The following is a 23,676-nucleotide window of genomic DNA, read 5'->3' as shown; positions in this document are numbered from 1 at the left end:
GTTGTTTCAGCGTCATCAACTGCAAAAAGGATTTGTATTTATTACCTTGTTTAAAAGGGCCCTGTTTTGCTAATTTTCAGGTTTCGTAATCGTATTTTGTGCCTCTAACATCTGTACATGCTTTAATGTTCAAAAAGCTCTTTATTTTTCTCATACTGCCTGTGCTGCAGCACCTATTTTCACCCTCTGTCTGAAACCAGAGCCCAGTCTGCTCTGATTGGTTAGCTGGCCGGCTCTGTTGTGATTAGTCAACAACATAGAGATTTCCTGACCCTTAGCCTATCACGTACAATGTGTTGGAGCGCTAGCTAATAGAAGCGCAAGTGTTACATACATAGTGATGTCACTATGTTACAGCAGTAAACAAAGGAGGCATGTCAGGCAGGAGGAGGGGGGGGGGGGGGGGGGGGGGGGTGCGGGAGAGAAACTCCCTTTGGAGGGAACTTTGGGAGGGAACTTTGGGATTTTAACCTTTGCAGACCATTCACATGCACTAAAGCCATATAAAACACCACAGGAAAGGGAAAACCCCCAAAAAGCAAAATAGCGCCCCTTTAATCTGACTAAAACCCCTCGAAAGCAAATTACATTTAATCAGAGTAAAGCTGCATCAAGTAGGCAATTCATTGAGTCCACTTGAGCCATTTTCACGCAATATTTATATTTTGTTTTATTGAATAGTAAAAAGACTATTGGGGGGTGTTAAATAGCACACGATAGTTTTTGGATGTTACACTAATTAATTGGGAAAGTAGTTGGTCTATTAACCATAAATGAAAAATCATAATTAGTTGCAGCCCAAATAAAACTGATTTTATGTTGTTTTAAGCGTCAAATATATAAACAACTGTATTCAAGCTGCTCAGATTCAATTGATCAATTCAAGTAAAGTCAAAAACAAATCTGGTTAAATCCAGACACCAATGTTAAAACTGATACATTTCGTATGACTGGGCTCCTAAGGACAATCAATGAAGCCTGAAAATAAAAATCTCAACTCATATTTTCAGCTTTTATAGTAGGCTTTACACAAAATAACTATTACATTACTTTAATAACATAAGAGGAAGTAATACATACATCCCAAAGTCAAAATATGATAAAACAGATATATAAATACACTGAATAACGTAAAGTAGAAAAACACCTCAGTTTACATCCCATGTACACACAAATAAAACCTTGTGTGTAAATGAAATGTGTCAAAGAATAGTTCAGTCAGTATTTGTCTCCACCCAGTGGCTGCTGCTGCTCTGGTCAGCTTCTTCTTCACCTGTTCCTGTAGTAGGATATTTAAAAACACACTCCTTTCTGCTGCTTGATGGTGTTTTACAGTCTTTTATTTTGAAATATGTTAGTCTAGTTTCCGGCTGATCCAGGATCAGTTTAGACTGTTTCACTTTGGAATCCGGGTCATGTGACTTCAGGAAAAGTTGTGAAACTTGCAGGTGTGTGTGTGTATGTGTGGTCAGGTAGCTTCCTCCTCCGCCACCCTCCGTCCTTACCTGTCCGGTGAGTCTGCGCCTCACACCGGAGGGACGGTGTCCAACCTGCCGCTGTGCTCCACTGAAACACCTGGGAACCGAGAGGGGACAGCATGAGTCACATCACACCGGAGAGGAGTTTCGATTGAAGTTTTAGACCTTTTTTTATAGATTAAACAGCCCGAAAATGACACAGAGGAGGAAGATGTTTTCCTTCCTGCGGTCAGGTAAGTCAGTTTGATTAAATGTCGCAACACTATTTTCATCCTAAAGCAAACAAAAGGGGAGTTAAAAGTTTAAAGTAACCTGCTAAACCTCTTGTTCCTCGCCATATACCAAAATAATTTGCTCTGATGTCCTAATAGGAAGAACATATAGTTAAATACTTCAGTCCTGGATCTTTTCATAACTACCAAGTGTGAATTAAAGCCACACGAAATTACTTTCTACTCAATACTAGTTTTTTAATGTAATGATTTAATGATATGACATTGTTTGTAATGCATTGCATCATACACTTCATACAGCAGACATTACCCATTGGGAACCAGAGAAATAGTATGTTTCTGTCCCATAGGACACACATAAGAAAATGGCTAAATCATAGTTAAAATAATAGTAAAAACTACAATTAGGAAGTCTGTATTCTAGATTAAAGTCTGGAATAATATAATACATGTTGTTTTGCTGTTACGGTGTACACATTGTGGTTCCAATGAGTTTCAATGGGGACATTTTGTACTTGCTTAATGTATGCTATTTAAATGAACACATCCAAAATAATATGTTGAAAACTGTAAATATCAAGTTCACATTTGAGGTACTTGTACTTTATTTGTTTTGGTACTTTCTACTACCCCGCTACATTTTGGAGGGAACTTGTACTTTTTACTCCTAAATGATATGTCCACTTTCTATTTTACATTTTAAAAAAGTCTGATAAGTTTTGAATCGTTATTTTCTGTCTAAAGGGGTCACATTTACCTACTTTTACCTGAGATGACTCTTCTCCTCACACGTCCCCTGATTTATGTAAAAGGTTTTATAGGGTAACAAAGTTCACATTGAGCTCATCGTGCTCAATGGGATCCATCATTTCCTGAGGTGTAATCTAACGTCCCCATAAAAATCTCACAGAAAGTCACTGTTCTGCTGAGGTGAGGCTGCATCACACTCAGGTGGCACAGAAAGAAGTACTCAGAGTATTACTTACTTACGAGTAGCATTACTTTATTACAGGTACAGGTTCTTCCTTTAAATTAGGGCTGTGTGATTATGGCAAAAATCATAATCTCGATTATTTTTGGTCAATAATTGATATCACGATTATATTTACTTTGAAAACATCCAAAATGTGAACGGTATGTTTTTAACAGTTGATTACCCTGAACTTTAAGTATAATTCAACTGAAAAACCATTAAAGAGAACAAATAATAATAATCTTTTTATTTCGATTATGTTGTTTTCATAATCGTTGCAAGCCAACATCGTAATTGCGATTTAAAATATGATTCATTGAGCAGCCCTACTTTAAATCTTACTTTAGTAAAAGTATTATCATCAAAATATAAAGTAAAGTAAAAGTACTCATTATGCAGGAGGATGGTCCATTTTAGATTAATCCATTATATATATAGCTAATTTGAAATACATCTTGTACTGCCGGGTAGCTTCATCATTAATAATACATCATATGTTATTATTTAATTATACTTATATTAATAACCTTAGGCTGTTAAATAGTTATATAAGATTTGCACATTATTTTTGTGGAGTAAAAGTACCTACATTTGTATTTATGTACAGTATGTGAGTATACTGTCATGCCATACAAGTGACCCCTTAAAAAACACAAAAAAGTACCTGTTGCAGAGGTGAAATACTTTCCGACAACAACAAATTACTGACATTATAACTTTACAATAATGAGGTGATTATTTTTGCACTTCTTTCTCATGGTTTGTCTGTATGTGAAGATGTAGTTCCGTGTGCTCTGTGATGAAATAGGTGGTCATTATAATCTCAGTTTAATTACCCGTTTGCCTGCAGTGAGAGACCGTCCTCCGGAGGATATCCACATCTCCTCTCTGCCTCCCAGTGTTCCCACAGACCAGGAGCCAGAGCAGAACGGAGGACGAGGTGAGGATGTTTGCTTGTTGACAACTTATGTTTTTGTGTTGTTCCTGCACACTAAAGCATTATGCTAATTTTCAGGTTCATGTTTTTATTTTTGCCTCTACTCCTGTCACATGTCTCCATACTTTATTTATCTCATACTGCCTGTGCTGCAGCACCTCTGTTCACCCTCTGTCTGAAACCAGATCCCAGTCTACTCTGATTGGTTAGCTTAGAGATGTCCCGCCCATTAGCATCACTTACGGCTTTTGCGGGATCTGAGTCTTTGTAGACCATTTACATGCACCAAAACATATATAACACACTACAGGAAAGGGAAGACCTAATAAACATAATAGAGCCCCTTCAAGGCAAAATGACTTTCTTGATAGAAATGGTGGTGGTTCACCGCTTTGGTCCTGACTGATATTTCTAAAATATCTCAACGACTGCCATTACATTTCAGTATGTGCATATATTCCAAATGAATCCTGAATGAATGATGAATCCTGGTGACCTTAGTGATCCTGTGACCTTACGTTTAACACCAGCTGTTAAACGTTTTACCTTGACATCTACCGGGCAATTAAGTTTTATTTCCAGGAAGCCTGTAATGCATATTTACAACTCAGAGGCAATTGAGAGTGTTTTACACAGGACAATAACAGCAATATAATGAGTTTTAAAATGCTGTGATCAGCAAACATTAAGATGACCTCGAGGGATAAAGGTGTTTTATTTGTAGATTTTAGCTCAGATTTTAATACAATCCAATCATACCTGTTTGTCCAGAAGTTAGATGACGTGTAAGTTAATTCTCGTATTATTTAATGATTAAAAGACAGATGTTAAACCTGTTAAACATCACCATGTTAGCGTATTCATTGATGGACTTTGTGCCCCCGCTAGCATGGCTGTAGACTCTTAGAATAATTCATTTTAGTTCAGTTTCTTACGGGAACATTTGAGTTATTTACTGTGTGTGATACTCTGTACATAACTTTGCTATTCACTGGTAGGTACACTTTTGTGGTGAATTTTCTTTACTTGAGTATGAAGTGAAGTTAGTTCAGATTCCGATTTTACATTAAAAAACATGAAAAGCTTCACATATGCGTACATTGTATTTCCATTTCTAACTAAGAATGGGTTTGATTACCTCATCTTTCTCTATCATCATCTAACCTGAGCTTTACAGGCTCAGTTGTGCATGAATAAAGACTCAGCTGCTCATACAGGATGTTTTCTTGCACCCAAAACACACATCAGAGTTAAAAAACAAGTGTTACTTTGCTATGCTAATGAACAGAAACTGCCTCTTCACGATGCAGGTGCCGACATCAACTGTGTCAATGTGTTGGAGTCATTTACTGTGGATGTGTGTGTTTACCGCAGTGTATGATTTGTGATGTGTAGTTTTTGTTTTCTAAGATATTTCAGCTGGGGACATGGAGGGAGAGATATCAGTGGTCCAGACGACGCACACACACAGAGGCTCCGCCCCCTCAGTCTTCCTCCAGAAACAGAATAATGAACCGGTTTCTAGTACCTACTTTGAACAAAAGGTCCCTGTTCCCGAGGAGGACGGCGAGGTAAATCAATGCGAAACACCACATGAGAAAACCCGTAATCAAAGACAAAGCAAAGAAAGACAAATCATTGTAGAGATTTAAAGAATGTTTTTGCTACATTTATAAGCAAGTATTAAAGTATGAACTGTTTGATGTTGTCAGTGTTACAAAGGGGTATAACGTACATTTACTAAAGTACTGGATTCATTACAATTTGGGATACTTCTGCAACACAATTGCAGTTTTATTCAAGCTTCAGTTACTACTACTATTACAGATGTATATCACGCATTTTAATCATTAAGTAATTGGTAGTGTTTTATATGTTAAGATACATTTATTTGATATCTTGATGTAATTACAAGCTAACCCCTAGCCATTAAATAAGGCTCCTTAATTACCAGCTGCAACAGTTAAGTGATCAACACAATAATGCATTAATAATTCAAATCAATATTATCATATACATTTTTCTGCAATGGAATCAATACAGAATCAATACTTCTTGTTTTTATGCTTTTTCTGTGTTTTGATGCTACCACGTTTTTACCTTTACTTACATTTTTTAATGCAGGACCTTTGCCAGTAACATAGTATTTCTACCCTGTAATTGTACTACTTTCCTTGAGTTAAGATTAGAGTGCTAACTTTACTCTCTGTGTCCTGCAGAAGTGCTTCAGTTTCAGGAAGCTGTGGGCCTTCACGGGGCCGGGCTTCCTGATGAGCATCGCCTACCTGGACCCCGGGAACATCGAGTCGGACCTGCAGTCTGGAGCTAAAGCTGGCTTTAAGGTAACCAACGTCAAGTTTAGACCACATAACAGACACTTTGACTCAGTGTGGAGGATTACTGTCCATCAGAAACACTGTCTATTGAGAGAAAAGCATTTTTAATCGTTTTCGCTGTTTCAACAGCATACAGTTATTCTATCAGGGCATGTATCAAAAGTAGGCTAAACAAATCTTCACTTTATAGAAAAATAGATAGAGTAACAATGTAAATACTGCTTAAATCGTTTTGTTTAAAGTGTGAATCCATTAGGAATTTTAGGGAGATAGGAATTTTGATTCTTGCATTAATAAATGTTTCCCTCACCACTAATTTCTATTGTCACACCCAATCACATAAGGTTATCAAATTCAGACCAGAAGTGACAAGGTACAAATGTAATGTTGTAAGCCTGTGAGTAATGAGTAATAGCACATTGGGTTATGATTGTGACTGTTTTAAGTTGTCTGTAACTGTGCTGCTGCCGCCTATCTTGGGCCAGGACTCTCGTGGGAAATATTTCTAATCTCAAGGTGATCTATCCTGGTAAAATAAAGGTTAGACAGGCAGCTTCCCTCCCACTCTGTTGTTTTTGTTCTGTCAACACTCAGTCATATAAAAAGATAATACCATTCACACTTCCTGAATGCTGGGTCACTTCCATTCCCTCTCAGGTTTGCCCGACATCAGAGAGCCTATCAATACTGCGGGTCAAAGTTTAACACAGGTGAACTTTGTCCTGAGGGAGCTGCTAACACATTCCTGAATTCATTAGTGAAAAGAGCTTTTAATAAAGTGAATGAGAGGCTGAGTGAATATTCACAGAGAGTGACCGAGCCCTCCGCCTGACCCTAGGTCCAATGTTGGGTCATTCTTCTCCAGTTTCAGTTCACTTAAAGCTGCAAAATACTGACCAAAAACTCCCTTTTTGTGTTTCTTAAATACTTAATGTCCCAACATTATTCGGATAAAATGCACAGAAACTATTTTGGATGATTTAATTCACCAACAGTGTTTAAGACATACTGTAACAACAACAACTTTATCAGACAATATCCTGTGTTCTTTAAGTAGGTATATAAGTATTATATTGATGTTTTATCAGGATGATGCAACAATAAAACACCACTCCCTTTGTGTTTAGACTTTAGGAGCGTGTTGCAGAAGGGGAAGTGGATGCAGATGTTATGGCATCAACACAGAGCTTAAAAGATTTAGTCGTTTCTTTAAATGACACATTGCCAAAACAAATGTACCGTCTTAAATTGTAAATTACCCCATAGAAAGTTTCAAATGTTGAAAAGAATGTGTTAAGAAATTATTGTACAAATTATGAAACATTGAGGTTTTACAAATACTTTTTAAAGTGTGGTTTTGGTGTTTGCAAATTAGTGTTTTCTAGTTTTTGTAGCAACTTAATGTCAATAAAGAATCACTTGCAGTGTGAGACATGAACACGTCTTTCTTCACATATTTCTATGTTCAGGTGGCAAACAGCTCGACAGCATTGACCATACTTCTATCAAACTATTGCTATTGTGTTTAAAATGACCAATCACAGGTGGGGAATGGCAGGTATCTGAAATAACAGAAGTGAATGACTGGAAAACAAGACAAATGTGCTATTCATATAAAACCTTGAATAAATGTTAAATCCAATGTGCTAAATAACTTCCCAAACTTGGCTTTTTTCAGGTTTACAAAGAAAATTTTACATCTACAAACTTATGAATTATTTCTATTGTCATTTCACAACTTTAATGACTGTGTTGACTCTGGGTTAAGCTCATGAAGGCGTCAGATTAACAGCTGTCCCCTCCTTTCAGCTCCTCTGGGTGCTGCTGGCGGCCACCATCATCGGCCTGCTGCTGCAGCGGCTCGGCGCTCGACTCGGCGTCGTCACGGGGATGCACCTCGCCGAGGTCTGCAACCGGCAGTACCGCACGGTGAGACATCCGCTGTTTGCATGAGATCTTCAGTGCCTTGCCTTCTCCAAAACCTGATCTGATGCACAGGAACGATCTTTCTTAGAGGCTCTTAGCAGAAGTAATGTTGGTTTAATGAAAAAGCCTGAATGAATGACCAGCTTTAGCTCTATTTTCAATCTATACAAACAACATTTATTGCATTTATGTTCTTCCTGGGAGTTATCTTCCCTTTGTCCCCATGGGGTTTCTATGGAGGTTTTTCCTCACCTGCTGCAGGGGTGTAAGGACAGAGGGTGTCATGTGCTATACACACTGTAAAATACAATTACAGCTATAAATGATAGATAAAAGATTCAAACGAAGTCAATAGTATCTAAATATATACATATTACAAAGTATGCAAACAGAATGCTTTGCAATATCTGCAATATTCAGACCTTTGACTGCTTCCATATTGCATTTCCTTCTTTTACAGTAATGTATATCTGAATTTCCATTATCTGTTATTTCCCTCTAAAAGTAATCCAAAACAAATGCTCACTAACCTGTTGTTAGCTTGAATACTGAATGTCTGCTGACATTAACAACTCATGTCTCTCTCCTGTGCGTTGTGTCAGGTTCCTCGTATCATCCTGTGGTTGATGGTGGAGATCGCCATCATCGGCTCCGACATGCAGGAAGTGATCGGCTGCGCCATCGCTTTCAACCTCCTCTCCTCCGGCAGGTGACCTGAACACAACTTCTTTATATCCGTCACTGGGTTGGCGCTGGAGAAGTATAGAGATCCTTTAGTACAAAATACCTTGTAAAAATACTCTCTGCTGCGAGTAAAAGTTCTAGATTTCAAATGTTAATGCTTGATAAGGTGGGGCAGTAGCACTCTGTCTATTGAGCTATTAATGGCGTTTCTAACTTAAAACGGCGGTAAAGTCTTGTTTTAAAATGTGAATAACTCCATTTCTACATGATTTTGTGATTGAAATATTTGCAAATAGAAACCAATAACTTTTCAATTAGAAAATACATTTTTTTAAAGTTACCAATTATACTAACTAATTGATAAATCAACTACTCGTTTCAGCTGCTTAAGCTTTGGGAGGTTTTATTTATAAAAAGAAAAATACATCATATGTTATCGTATATTTTTTATATGCAAACGTCATCATTTATAAAGTAATTCAAGTTAAAGGTGGGGTAGGTAAGTCTGAGAAACCGGCTCGAGATACACTTTTTGTTATATTCCATGGAATGCTCTTAACATCCCGATAGCAATGAATATCTTAAGTGCTTTGACAAAAAATCCATAAACGTCATCAGTGGAAGCCGTGGCGCTGTAAAAAGTACGACCAATCATCTGAGCCGGCCCGGCTAAAGTAACTGGATGGCCTACCTGCCTGTCAGCCTTCCATCTGGGCATAAACTTATCTCGTGCCCTCATCGGTCATGTGCGCGTTCGTGTGTGTTGGAGGAGGGGCTCTGTAAGGAAATGGCAGATTTCTTCCGGCTGTGTATTTTCAAATTCTAGCGCACTCAAGCTGGTTTCTCCAAAATGACCGACCCCACCTTTAAGATAAATCTGGTGAAGGTAAAAGTACAATATTTACCTCTGAGATATAGAGAAATGTATTTTCAACTTTCCAAAAAACGTTACACTACTTAGTAAATTAACTTTGTTACATAACTTCACTGTTTCAAACATGCTTTTACATGGCTTTAATACTACTTTTTCCCCAATGTGTGTGTGTTTGTCCACCTTTAGGATCCCGTTGTGGGGAGGCGTTCTCATCACCATCATCGACACCTTCGTCTTCCTCTTCTTGGACAAATACGGTTTGTTGTGCTCGTGCTCTCACGGTAAAATATGTTGCTAAAACAAGAATGAATTAAAACCTCCTCGTTTCTGTCCTTGCAGGCCTCAGGAAGCTGGAGGCCTTCTTCGGTTTGCTCATCACCGTCATGGCCATCACCTTCGGATATGAGGTAAAAACATTTACATATCTGCAGACAAGACTGAATAAAACGAATTCTTTATCACGCTTCTCCTTTCCCTACATCAACATTTATTTGCCTGTCAGTCGGTTTGTTATATAACATCCAACCTAATAATTCTGCGGCCTTTCACCAATATTGAATGATACAAACCGGCTCAAGAACAGTAAGAACAACTAGATTTAATAGAAAGTAAAACAGTTCTTACTTGCACTGCCAGGCTGTGGCTTATAATATACTTATCCCCTTCATTCAAATCCCCAAAAGTTCAACCACAGATAATAAATGGCAGGGTCAAGGCACCTACATTTCACATGTGAAAACAAGTAAACGCATAGTGTCAGTACTTATCTTGGGGTTGTAGCTATTTGCCCTCAGAAAGTTGAAATATGGCACAAACAAACAATAAAATATGATTTCAAGTATAGAAAATAAAAAAGTTGTCTTTGACTACCCAACTAAGCAATCTAACACATCTGATATTGTTACAGCCCTGATAATAGATTCAAATTCTCTTTCTTTTTTGTAATCTCTGCTTTTTTTTCTTGCTTTTTTAAATCTAAGCTCACAGCCAATTTATATTATGCTGCCAATAGTCACATTTAGTTTTGTTGATTGAAGTGATTTAGTTAGTTTTTGCTTTTACTCTGCATACTATATATCTAGTATGTGGTTCTTTGAGGCTGTGAAAATGCTTTAGAATATATATTTCTGTTTTTGGGAATTGAGGAGATCTTTGCTCGATGTCCGATGTTTTTAAACTGGGCTTACATCAGATCTGAGATGGCTCTGTTAAAGTGTAATCCTGTTTGCCTTTTTGACATTTCTGAGTGACCTTTCTGCTTTCATTCTGTAGTAATATCTGGCCTAATCTTGTGACTCCTTCTCAGTTTAAACATCTTCCATCATCAAATTAAAGAACAATCGCAGACTGCTACATAGTCACCATTAAAATACAAAATAAAAATGTGTTTGAAGCTGATGTACTTGCAGGATTATGCTGCTCTGAATTTGTTTCTTTATGGTTGATTGCCCTTCTCTCTCTCTCTCTCTCTCTCTCTCTCTCTCTCTCTCTCTCTCTCTCTCTCTCTCTCTCTCTCTCTCTCTCTCTCTCTCTCTCTCTCTCTCAGTATGTGACGGTGGGTCCGGATCAAGGCCAGCTGTTGAAGGGGATGTTCGTGCCGGGCTGCGAGGGCTGCGGCCCGGTTCAGATGACTCAGGCCGTCGGCATCGTAGGGGCCGTCATCATGCCTCACAACATATACCTCCACTCTGCTCTGGTCAAGGTGAGATCAAATGCTTGTTAAATCAGGGCAGCTGTAGCTCAGGTGGAGCAGTCGTTCACCAATCGGAAGGTCGTGGTATAATCTTCTGCAGTCAAAATGGAACATGTCAAAGTGTCCTTGCGCACAAAACTGAACCCCAGGTATCTCCGGAGGGCCAGCGGTGTGTGAGTGTGTGTGAATGTTAATAATTTCTAACAAGCAGGTGGCACATTATATGAATCCCTCTGTCACAAGTGTGTGGGAGAGAAACTCACTCTGGAGGGAACTTTGGGATTTTGGCCTTTGCAGACCATTTACATGCACAAAAACCTATACAACACACTACTACAGGAAAGGGAACACCCCAAAGAGCTTAATAGGGCCTCGTTAAATAATTCATTCACACAGAGGCAGAAGCTTTAATATAAAATGCCACCTGCTCTGGGAAGCTAACATTCACACACTTTCACACATCGGCAATTTGGGGTTCACTTTCTTGCCAAAGGACACATCAACAGTGGGGTCAAACCACCGATCATCCAGTTGGAGGACGACCATCTACCTCCTGAGCCATAGCTGCCTAACAACAACGTTTAATAGTGTTTGTAAATGTGTGTGTGAATGTTGACATCGGTGCCTTGATTTGTCACAAAGAAAAGTGGTATATTATTTCAGTTAAATCTTCATTTTTGAATTCTCCTGTGTAAATCATTAAGTGTCCAAATGTCCTCTCAGTCTCGAGACGTGGATCGGTCGAACATGAAAGAAGTAAAGGAGGCCAACAAATACTACTTCATAGAGTCGACCGTGGCGCTCTTCATCTCCTTCCTCATCAACGTGTTTGTGGTGGCTGTGTTCGCCGAGGCTTTCTATGAGCGAACAAACGAAGAAGTGGTGAGTATCTCTGCGGCTGCTCTTATAGTGTAATAAGAGGGAATCTTAAGGGAATATTTGTATATGTGTATCTATGTATGTATTGTTTGGCTACAGATGTGTGTTTTTTATTTATTTATTCCAGTACAACGTCTGCAATCAAACGGGAAGTCCTCACTCACATCTCTTCCCTCTGAACAATGAGACTCTGGAGGTGAACCTCTACAAAGGGGTGAGTTAAAGTTGGGTTGATTGATCGTTGTTAATTTAATGAATTTCAATTCCAGCTATTTAGAGTTGTTCATGCATGATACATCTTGAAATGTACAAGCTACCCAGCAGATAATGCATATGAAACAAAACTAGCTCCACCTTCACCAGCTGCAACATAATAGTCACGTACATATAGATGCACCAATATTTTAAATACTGTTAAAGGTCACCTATCATGCTATTTTTAGGCAATAGCATAGGTCTCAGATATATAAAAAACATGTCTAAAGTGTTTTGCTCAAAATACCAAACAGATCACCCATTCTAGCCATGCCTCATATCTATGGGCTCAGAACAGTCTCATAATACACAAATGCACACAGAAGGATTCACACTTGTATTTCATGACCTGCAAAAGGAGTCACACTTTTTTTCAATGCACACACAAATGTGTTCTGTTTCATATACAATAAAAAACAAGGTCCAATGTTGACAAAATTAATCAATAGCGGGTGTAACTAAAATACAAGATATATATTATTAATAATAATAATAATATAAAAGATTGTATTTACGTGTATTTTTAAGTGGCGCTGTACTGAGAGTGGCAATTTTATTTTGTAATTATATAATGATATAATACTTGTAATAATGGTGCGTTCACACCCGATGCGATGCGAATAATCGCTCGAGTTTCACGGCGGCTGTCAGCTGTGTTTACTCGCCTCATTCATCTTCAGCTTCTCGAGCCGTATCTGGCCGTGCAACACTTATAGTCACATACTGTATGCAGAAGTGTTATTTCAAACAACACATTAAGTTGACGAAACACTTGAGTCAAATGTAATTAAAGTCAGATCCACTCATGTCTTAGACGGGGCAGTGCTATCGTAAACCTGTTAATGTACGCGTTCAAACACTCTGTATTGTTTCTGTATTCACCTTGCAGGTGCAGCTATGTTGCTTTATCCTGGATTAAATGTTTAAATCATGGATGTTTAAAGTGTAACTTCTTCATATTTGTCTACTATAGTTTACTTTTCATTCATGAAGTTTGACGCTGCGCTCTCAGTACGCTTGTCCATGTTTGTGATTGGTCAACTGTTGCTCACCCCGTCCCTTTCACGTGAACGCGCTCTCGGCCGGACAGAGAAACCCTGGGTTGATTTACCGAGTTGATAACCAGCGTCGTAGACATACTTGCCAACCCTCCCGATTTTCGCGGGAGACTCCCGATTTCATTGCCCTCTCCCGGTTTTTTCACGGGGTCATATTTGTCCCGCATTTCCTTTTTTTTTACAAGTCTTTTTATTTCATTATAGTGTACAGTAATCGATGCCATTTCATTTATATTGTAATATCACAGTACCACAGTACACTCACTACACTCCCCCCTCCCTCCCTCCACCCGCAAAAAAAATAATGCTTATCAATATAACTTAAACAACAGAGCCATGAAGATAAACATAAAATGGGAAAAAAAGAAAAAAAATCCACATCAAAGTAAAACAAACAAATAATTATACAATTCATTATACAATACAGCGACAATATAGACAATGACAACACAACTAGTATTTCCGGCCGTCAGGAAAAATAGCCACAGAGTGCACCATTCCATCACTGGTCATATCTCAGATATATTTTCCAAATAAGAAAACAATGGCAACCACAGAGCTTGAAAGATATGTCCACGATTATATTTTTCCAATGTCATTTTCTCCAGAGGTAAAAAATGTGTTATCTTATCAATGAAAAGTTTAAATGTTGGAGGACATTCATTCTTCCAGAGTAAAAGTATACATTTCTTGGCAAAATATGTTATTGTGATTAGTATTCTGTAATGTTTGGGGTTCAGTTTAAAGTTTGGCATGTAATTTAACAGGAAAAAACATGGATTTTGGCTCATTCCGATGCCTAAAACGGCTTTTGTGAGCGCATGAATCGAATCCCAGAAATGTTTCAAGAGATCACATTCCCAAAACAGATGCATAAATGTTCCTTCTTTTACTTTACATCTCGGACATTTTGAAGAGTTTTCTTTGGAAATGTTATGCATCTTTATGGGTGTGAGGTAACATTTGTTGAGAAATTTAAAATGTGCTTCTTTGATTTTATTGCTTGTGAATGGAAAATGTGTTCTTTCACAGATATTCAGCCAAGTTTCATCTATCTGTATCCCCAAGTCCTTTTCCTTAGGAAAAATCAGATTTACTCACGAATGTTTCCACTCTGACTTTAATACAGGTACACCATTGTTTGGTTTCCATGGTAGCGTGTCTCTTTAGTAGCGTGCGCAACTGAAAGTGTGAGAGGGTGTTCAGAATGGTGAGGAAGATAGTCACAGAAAACAGAACAAGAAAGGACAACTCTACCCTCCGCTCACTCCTTTCCTGTCAAATACAGGTCCAGCCCACACATATGCTCCATCAAGGATGGTGCTACAGGCAGCAAGGCATTGCACTTACAACTACAATAAGTATGTGTAGATGTTCTTTTCATCTTTAAAAGTCTGTTTCCTGGCGCTAACAGTTCTAACAGCTTGAAATGCTCCCAATTTCTGAGGTCTCAAGGTTGGCAAGTATGGTCGTAGGACCGCTTAGCGGGATCTCGCTTGTTAGGGTTATTAGTTAAGCCAGATAACTCAGAGATATCCAGGGTCTGTAGAACTGGCTTCGTAGTACAGGCCACTGACCGATCAGGCTAAGCTAACCTGTAGCTGCTCCCTCCACACTCACAACAACTTCATACAGACATAAATAAAGCAGCTGTATTCGCCATACAGGAAACACACATTTAAAACGGTTTTGCCTGCCGTTTCTGTGTACACAACTATTCATTAATGGTTCGGAAAGTGGCGCTGTACCTTAATAATATAAAAGATTGTATTTGCGTGCATTTCCTGTTCGGAAAGTGGCAATGTACTGAGGGTGTTTCTTAATGTCGAGGACGCTTCCTTGGTAGGACATGTCCCTCCGAGTCAGGTCCATCAGAGTCAGGCAAGAATCTTTCCTTTAATTCGGAGAACGAAGAATGGGACAGGCTAGCAAGTGTGAAGGGGGGGGGGAGCCTTTGGGAGGCCCCGCCTTAAATTATCCGCCAAAGATTTTGGAAATTGGTGAGTGCGCAAAGCATTTTGGGGATTTTAAGACCGCGGAGGATACTGTGGGTGTTTCTCAATGTCGAGGAGGCTTGCTTGGTAGCACATGTACCTCCGAGTGAGTTCCTTCAGAAGCGAAGCAAGAATACCTCCTAGCCACGGAAAACGAAGAATGGAACGGGCTAGCAAGTGTGCAGGTGTGCGTCATATGAGAGGCCCCGCCTTACATTTTCCGCCAAAGATTTGGGAAATTGGTCCATGCTCAAAGCATTGTGGGGATTTTAAGACAGCGGAGTCTACACATGTGCGGCCTCGAAATTTTCCGCAACGAAGTATGCCGGCCTCTGTAGAATTCCAAGTATCCTGGACATTGGAACAGTCCTTTGGCGGCACTCGAGGATGTAGTATCCTTGAAATAGTGGCTCTGGAGCAGCTTTCCTCGACATTGAGAAACACCCACTGGTGCATCCTCAAAATTTCCTGCAACGAAGGATTCAGTCCTCGGTAGAATTACAAGGATCCTTTACATTGGAACAGTCCTTCGGCGGGATTTGATGAAGTAGCATCCTTGAAATAGTGGCTCTGGAGGAGCCTTCCTCGACATTGAGAAACACCCTGAGAGTGGAGGTGTCCTGAGATTAGCGCCTGCAGGCAAGCTCCATGGAGCTGTCAGCTCCGGACAGCGCGAAATGCGTACATGAAGCGCTACGTCATAAACGCAAGAAATCATACCCTCATGGGGGCGCGCTCATGTGATTGGCTTAGAATGGAGGAGACATCTGATTGGCTATAGATAGAAACAATTACAAGTACGAATCGGGTGACCGTCAGGGGAGTCTCAAAAAACCCACACACGAATGCAAAGCGATCCGTGCACAGAAAGCTGTTTGTGTTTGCAGGTGCAGCGGTTTTACATGGAAAACAAATATGTGTGGATCAAAAATACACATGTAAAACTTGTTTCTGTATTTGGATTTTATTTACATGTATATGAAACGGAACACATTTGTGTGTGCATTGAAAAACACAAGTGTGGATCATGAAATACAAGTGTGAATCCTTCTGTGTGCATGTGTGTATTATGGGACTGTTCTGAGCCCATACATATCCCTCTATTTCTCTTCCTGTTACACAAGTGCTGATTCTGGGTATAAACAGGTCTCTCTTGAGAATGAGACCCTGTGTCTCAATGAGATTTTCACCTGTATAAATTAAAAAACGTAACTGAAAAAAATTAAAATAAGAGGGGGCGGAGTTTATGCCGGCTCATGCAGGACCTGGCAGATACTGTCTAAAGTGCTGCAGTGATGAAATGTAAGGATTATTAGATTAAGGATCATCTCTGAAACAGTATGGAGCTCAAAGGCTTTATCTCTTGCCGGTTATACCACAAGGTGAGTTCCTTTTTTATTTCCTGCTTCTTCACACACATGCTCTCCAGTACAGGTTAGCTCTGAGTGTTAGCGATGCTAATGTAAACACCGACCATATTATGTCCAAAACAGTCGGGCATTGTTTCTGATAGCAACGTTTCTGATAGTGCTGTGTGTCCGCCGCTGATTTGACGTCATATCGGCCGCAAATCTGGATCAGCTCCGTTGTACCCCCGTTTTTAGAGATTTGGGTACGGAGGAAAAGAGAGGGTTTTATTTTCTGACGCTGCGTGAGTTCCCAGACACACCGGGGACACATATTTATGTTTAAAAGACGTCAAAAAGTGCATTTTGCATGATAGGTCCCCTTTAAATCATATATTACTCAGAAATGAATGAGTTTTTTTACTAGGTAGAGCACCTGCCCAAACTATGAGCTAAAAGGTGCCTAAATGTTGTGGATGACATTATACAGAAATCATGTTCTCCCTCTCTGTGAGACTTAGCTTGTTTTCAGCTCTCTGTTTTTGTGTTTTTCAGGGAGTGGTGCTCGGCTGTTTCTTTGGCCCGGCGGCGCTCTACATCTGGGCCGTGGGGATCCTCGCAGCCGGTCAGAGCTCCACCATGACGGGAACGTACTCCGGACAGTTTGTCATGGAGGTCAGTGAAGGGCAGAGGAATCAGGCGTGCAGTGTTTTCTCTATAAATGTCACTGACTCATGTGTTTTCTGCCTTCAGGGTTTCTTGAACCTGCGCTGGTCGCGTTTCGCTCGGGTGTTTTTGACCCGCTCCATCGCCATCACCCCCACCCTGCTGGTGGCCATCTTCCAGGACGTGCAGCACCTGACGGGCATGAACGACTTCCTGAACGTGCTGCAGAGCATGCAGGTAAGCGAGAGGGGGGGGTGGACTGTTCAGTGGGAGCTTCAACATCTGTCCACCTCTTCTGTTTTATCTTTCAAGTATCTTTCCTTCTAGATCATCTTCTGATCTCATAGCACTTTATCTGTGAAGTGCTTTTCAATGATTCTGATAACCGGCAATACACAAAAGAAGGACATCCAATCCAATCCACTTTATTTATATAGCACATATTAAAAACAGAGGGTTTACCGTAGCGCTTCACAGCCACATAACATTATAATAAAATATAATATTACAATAATAGATAAAAGGCACACATAAGAATAGATAAAAGGCACATAATGGCTATGGACAGACAAATAAAAGCATACAAATCGATAAAACATAGCTCAAACTGACTCGAAAGCGAGGGAAAAGAGGTGGGTCTTCAGGCGGGACTTAAAAGTTGGAAGGGTGAGCGACAATTTGACATGGGGGGGGGGGCAGGTCGTTCCAGAGCCTGGGGGCTACCGCTGAGAAGGCTCGGTCTCCCCTGGTCTTTCTCTTTGTTTTAGGGACTACCAGCAGCAGCTGATCAGCCGACCTCAAAGCCCTTGAAGGGGTGTACACCTGTAGGAGGTCGGAGATGTACTGAGGGGCCAGCCCATTAAGCGACTTAAAAACAAACAATAAGATCTTAAAATGAACTCTAAAATGGACAGGAAGCCAGTGGAGGGAATTAAGGACATTAGTATGATTTTAAATGATACCTGCAAGAAGAGTTTCATACAAGCTACATTTTATTGAATTCAATAACACTCTGTTCAATACTACAAAAAACCATTGGAGAAGGTAGTGGTAATGGAAAGCAGTTCATTGAATACCAAAATAATTAGATGTTATACAAATTGAGTAAGAAAAATATCTGTTATAAATCTAAAATATAACTATCTTGTGTTTAATTTAATTAATTGTTGCCATTGATGAAATTATTTGTGACGTGTTGTTTACTATCAGTTCTGTGTTTTTTCCCCTCACTTTCCGTCTCCCTCCATGTCTGCTAGATTTTAAATCTGATATGTTTGAATAATACCTGGCAACTGTAATTTCATACATCATGACCACTGCTAATTGTTGTTGTCAGCTTGATGGATATACCCTTATAATACTGCCTTGTTTTAAGACTTGCATCCAGAGATGAGTTAATAAATAAATGCCTTAAGATCTTACCTATAGTACAATCTGACGAGGGACAATGTATTGACTGTTTCTGTAGTTTGAAGTATTTTAAGTTAATATACCCAGCTTTAAGAGATTGGAAAATGATGCTGTTTGATTATCATTCACTCAATAAGGTAATAGAGTAAACACTGTGTACATCAGGTTGTCAATAGTTATTGAAATGTTATTAATAAGGGTCTTTGAAAAAGTCATGGAAAACTTAAAAATAACACATTTTCATTCTTCTCTCACAGCTGCCATTCGCTCTCATCCCCATCCTCACTTTCACCAGCCTGCCATCTCTCATGAACGAGTTTGCCAACGGATTGTACGTTCATCCGCATCTTAAACACATCAAATAAAATGATATTAGTTGCTCATTTAAACACACTTGTTCTCTCTTTCCTGCAGAGTGTATAAGATCGGGGGAAGCCTGGTGATCCTGGTGGTCTGTGCCATCAACACGTACTTCGTGGTGGTCTACGTGACGGAGCTGAACAGTGTGTGGCTGTATGTGCTGGCTGCGTTCCTCTCCATAGCATACCTGACATTTGTGGGATATTTGGTAGGTAACACAAGAGCCACGGATCTAAGATGAGGAGCCTTTGAGAAACCTGAAACTGGTTCCAGTAGCCAAATATTCCACAGGAAGTAATGTCGGAAAGAATAGTCAAGGCAACTGAGAATGGTGTATTAACACAATTTACAATGCTGTCGATTTGACCTGCTTGTTATTACTATCGAAGTATTATTACTGCTATTATTAATGTAACTTATTCTTGAAATGAGATCACATGCATTTGGCAAATCTGAAAAGCCCTTCTCACTCCAGGTGGTTTCAAGATTATTGAAATGTTCATGTAAAACTAGACCAGAATGTTTAACGCCATGAAAGTAGTGTTAGTCGTAAACACTGTTATACATCTTATTATGTCATGGTGAGTGGAATAGAAAATGGACGTACAGCCTAAACCATTAGTCAATTAGTTAAGTTATTTATCCGTAACATTTGGTTCGGCAAAAACAGATTAAGAGAAACAAAACTTCAGACCGTGTTCTGACATTTTATGAAACAAACAATTAATTACGAAAACAAAAAGCTTATAAGTCTATGATAAGAAAGAATCATTGTGACTTTTAGCACCCCTTATGTGCACATATATAAGATCTTGTGAATGAGCTGTACAAACATATATCTTTTAGTATTATTTATCATTATTGTATATGTTTAATGTAATGATGTAGCCTCTTTACTGATATTGAATATAACTAGGAAAATAAGGTAAATACAGTTCTAAAGAAAAGGAAATATTGTATTTTTCTTCTACGTCTTTTCCTTAGTTAACCTTCATAGCTGTATCTTATACTAAATACCTGATCTTTGTCTGATTGATAGACTGATAATAATCTGATAATCTGTGTGTGCTGCAGGTGTGGTTGTGTCTGATCGCTCTGGGAGTTTCCTGCCTGGATCCGAGCACGAGGAGAGGGAACGACACGAGGATCCTGATGGAGACGCAGCCGGAGTTTGACTCCTGAATCACATGAGGACTTTATTTAAAAGGTGCAGCTGTGAGCAACCACACTGACATTTGACTGTTTTCTCTTCCAAAACATGTAGTCTTCTTAAGTGTTTATTTATAATAGGACTACAGAAATGTATTTTTTATTGGAATACATATTTCATTTCAAATCTCCGTTAATGATTCTTTAAAGCAATTAAGATTCTTTTTGCTAAATTATCAGCTCTAGGTGTGTGAAAGCAGGTTTATTGTAACGGCAGTTAAGATTACAGTTAAATGTAAACCTAATAGTTAAATTAAAACTACTTTGGGGTCGGGGTAAAGCAAGTAACTCAATACCTCACTGTCTCATATGATATCACTTCACCACTCTGCAGGCTTTCATCGAAATGAAAGAACAAAATAAAGTGTTTATATGAAGATATGATAAATAAATGTATGTAAATTGAGAAAAGAGAAAGTAATGCATGAAATAAATATTGATGTTTTTTTAAACAATATGTCTTGAGAAAATGTTTAACTGTTCCCTTAAACAAAACATAGCAAACAGCGTCAGACAGTAACTTTTGTATTTGATTAGCACAAAGCTCATATTGAAAATCAGTGCAAAAAATTCAAGATGGAAACATGCTAAAGACAGCAAAAATACTTATTTACATCGATAGTCCTTAGGTAGGTAAAAAAAACAGAAACATATAAAGTGAAAATATAAATAAACACGTACATAATACACAAGTAGGTGGATCACAGTGTGGGTTTTCCTTAAGCTATTGTTTAAGGTCATTTTACCATACAATATTTAAACAAAAAACATTTCAGAGTTTGTGCAAGTTCAATTAAAGACGTTTTCATTCAGTACTTCCCAGCATTATACAAATTAAGTTCCTGATGATAAAGTTAATTATAGTAATTTGAACCCGACCCAGAAAAGCAATAAAAAAATAAGATAAGAACTTTATTGACCCCAATTTGTGAAATGTTTGAATTTCCCAAATAGCTTCCTTCAGCACAATCTACTGTTGCAAACATTCCACTTTTAGCTTAGATTTATTTGTAAGTTTAGCAACACAAGCAGGCACGCATTAAGAGGCTCTTAAAATGTAAAGTGAATTGCCCTCAGAGGCCTTTGTTAGGAAGCAGAAATCAATGTTTTGTAAAATGCAATTTCTCTTTTGGCCACAGGGAGGCAGTGCAGTCCCTCCTCAGATCCTGAACATGCCTCTCCACCAGAGCTGAACAACATAACACATTTAATGACACGGTGTGTTACATCACACTTCATGTTGTTATGGCTGCACAGAAACAGCAGGATTCTATCAAAGGAAATCAGATAAATCAAATGAGTGTCAGTGACTGGCTGTAACGCTGCTGTACATTCAGATGTGGTTGAGATGCCTGTGGTGAGGTCTGAAGAGTTGCAACTATTGTGTAACTACAAGCAAACACGGCTGGTTTCACTGTTACTTGAATTCCTGACCTGAAGTGCTTCGACATTTTCAAGCCGAGGAGAGGCGGACGGACAGGTTTTTCTTTGCATTGTGGCGGGGAACTTTTTTTTTTCCTGTAATGGAGGCAGAGTTATGTAAGGGAGTCTTCCCACCGCCCCTCTGTGTTTTTGTTTTTCTCAATGAGCCAAATGTCTCCCTGCCGAGGCCTCACAGCCTGTCCAGTAGGCCCCTTTCCTGGAAACATAGCCTAGCAGAGGCCACTCGGGGGCAGGCCCGCGAGGTGGGAGGAGGGGAGGGAGGGAGGGCTCTTCCAGCAAATCACATGGTTTTAGCCCCTACAGTCCCAGCCCTACATGAGGCTCAGATGCTGCAAGCACATTTCAACAGCTAGTTGTCATCAACGTGATTGGATGTAGCTATTGCATGGCAAGAGTGCATGAGGCTGTAAGTAGACGCCGTGGATTCCCAGGTGTGAAGTGTAGAAATAGAACCACAATGCCTGATGTGTGTGTTTGTTTGTTTGTGTGTTAAAGGTTAATGTGAGGTTTTGTTCATGTTTGTTGCCATACATCACAGATGTATCCATGCTGTATCAATTGAACAGAATATTTTCTCATTAAGATTAAAAGATTGAAATGATCTATTTTATCAGTATTTTATTTGTACATTTGCTTATAGTTGTTGACAGTGTTTAGTCGCTGATTTATCTTGCAGAAAGGACATCCTTGCTGCATTCGTTTTAGCAGAAAGCCCCATGTCGTTTTATTGCTGCAGCATGGACTGATTTAATGGGTTGCAATTATAAAAAATCATTAAATGCGCTATTGAATTGTAAACAATCAGGTCCCACTGAACACACACAATAAACCACAACATGGAAATACAGGATTTGTATATCAGGGTTGTTAATAAATGAATGTATTCATATATGTTCCTTCCACTCTGCAATCATGATGAATTTCAGGGGTTTGAACGTGCCACACTTGGTTCATTTTTTCTTCCACCTTGTGTTTTCACCTTGACATCAGTTCTCATAACTGATGAGAGATGGATGGAGCTTTAACTTGTACCTGATGTTTGAAGAAACATGTTTTTATGTGGTTTTCACCTTTAACACTCAGCGCAGGACCAGCTGACCCCCTTTTCTTCTCTTCTCCTCAGAGGTATGCAACGTTACAAGAAGAAGAGGGCACCAGAATCAGGCACAGATAATGCATTTCAAATTGATTCAGTAAAAAGTGGCATCAGCTGAAGACCACATGACATTTTCCAGCTCTCGGACCATACTTATTTTTGTATATATTTTTACATAGATCTGTCAGTGCTGCCTCAAAATGTCCGACACCAGGAATGCAAACAGCGGGGCCATTGCTGTTTATGTCTTGCATTGTGGCCTCTGTGGGCCTGGCAGAGCTTAATGGGCCCATGTGTTTGGAAAGGCTACACTGACTATTTCAACTCTACTTATTCCTTTAAGTGTTTCTTTGTGTTTTCATGACCTAAATGTCTTATTGATGAATGTTTTATGATCTGCTGTTGCTAAACTCCTCATCAGTTGCTCAGGTGGAGAAAGTACTTGGATCCTTTACTTCAGGAAAAGTAGAAATGAGCCTAAAATACTCCATTACAATTTAAAATCCAGAATACAAGATGTTACTTTAGTAAGTAAATGAAAGAAATGTTATCAGCTAAATGAATGTGACGTATCAAAAGTAGATTAATATATTACTGTAGAATATTATATCATGTTTTTATCCCTAACAAATGCATGTCAAAACATTTTAATATTGTAGTTTATTAATGTGGAGCATAGATTATCATAATTGTATAACAGTATTGCATCCTATAATATCAGCCATGCTCATATTATAAAATGCAGTGCAATACTACAAATATATATAAGATTATTTATGTGCAAAGAGTAACTGTATTTATGTACAAATGTAACTACTATTTTGAG

General features: G+C 39.0%; 1 protein-coding gene across 4 annotated transcripts; it reads left to right on the top strand.

Annotated features, from left to right (window-relative positions):
* Positions 1 to 1,417: 1,417 nt before the first annotated feature.
* Positions 1,418 to 23,357, top strand: LOC117537353 (natural resistance-associated macrophage protein 2-like). Of its 4 annotated transcripts, none has more exons than XR_004567712.1 (18): positions 1,418 to 1,711; positions 3,535 to 3,624; positions 5,032 to 5,192; positions 5,841 to 5,963; positions 7,767 to 7,886; positions 8,486 to 8,592; positions 9,628 to 9,698; positions 9,781 to 9,848; positions 10,988 to 11,143; positions 11,858 to 12,016; positions 12,141 to 12,227; positions 17,222 to 17,341; positions 17,420 to 17,569; positions 19,000 to 19,073; positions 19,157 to 19,310; positions 20,177 to 20,309; positions 21,451 to 21,529; positions 22,878 to 23,357. XR_004567712.1 is itself a non-coding variant. In XM_034202540.1 (17 exons), the coding sequence occupies exons 1-16, from the start codon at positions 1,672 to 1,674 to the stop codon at positions 20,282 to 20,284; spliced, it is 1,788 nt and encodes a 595-aa protein (XP_034058431.1). In that variant the 5' UTR covers positions 1,418 to 1,671; the 3' UTR covers positions 20,285 to 20,309; positions 22,878 to 23,357. The 4 variants fall into 4 exon arrangements, 2 of the variants coding, with proteins under 2 accessions (XP_034058431.1, XP_034058430.1); XR_004567711.1 differs by having other exon boundaries at positions 21,451 to 22,160; XM_034202540.1 differs by lacking the exon at positions 21,451 to 21,529.
* The last annotated feature ends 319 nt before the right edge of the window (positions 23,358 to 23,676 follow it).

Source organism: Gymnodraco acuticeps, unplaced genomic scaffold (assembly GCF_902827175.1).
Source record: "Gymnodraco acuticeps unplaced genomic scaffold, fGymAcu1.1, whole genome shotgun sequence".
Lineage (NCBI taxonomy): Eukaryota > Metazoa > Chordata > Actinopteri > Perciformes > Bathydraconidae > Gymnodraco > Gymnodraco acuticeps.
Note: the sequence above shows the minus strand (reverse complement) of the source record. Positions and strands in the feature narration are given on the sequence as shown.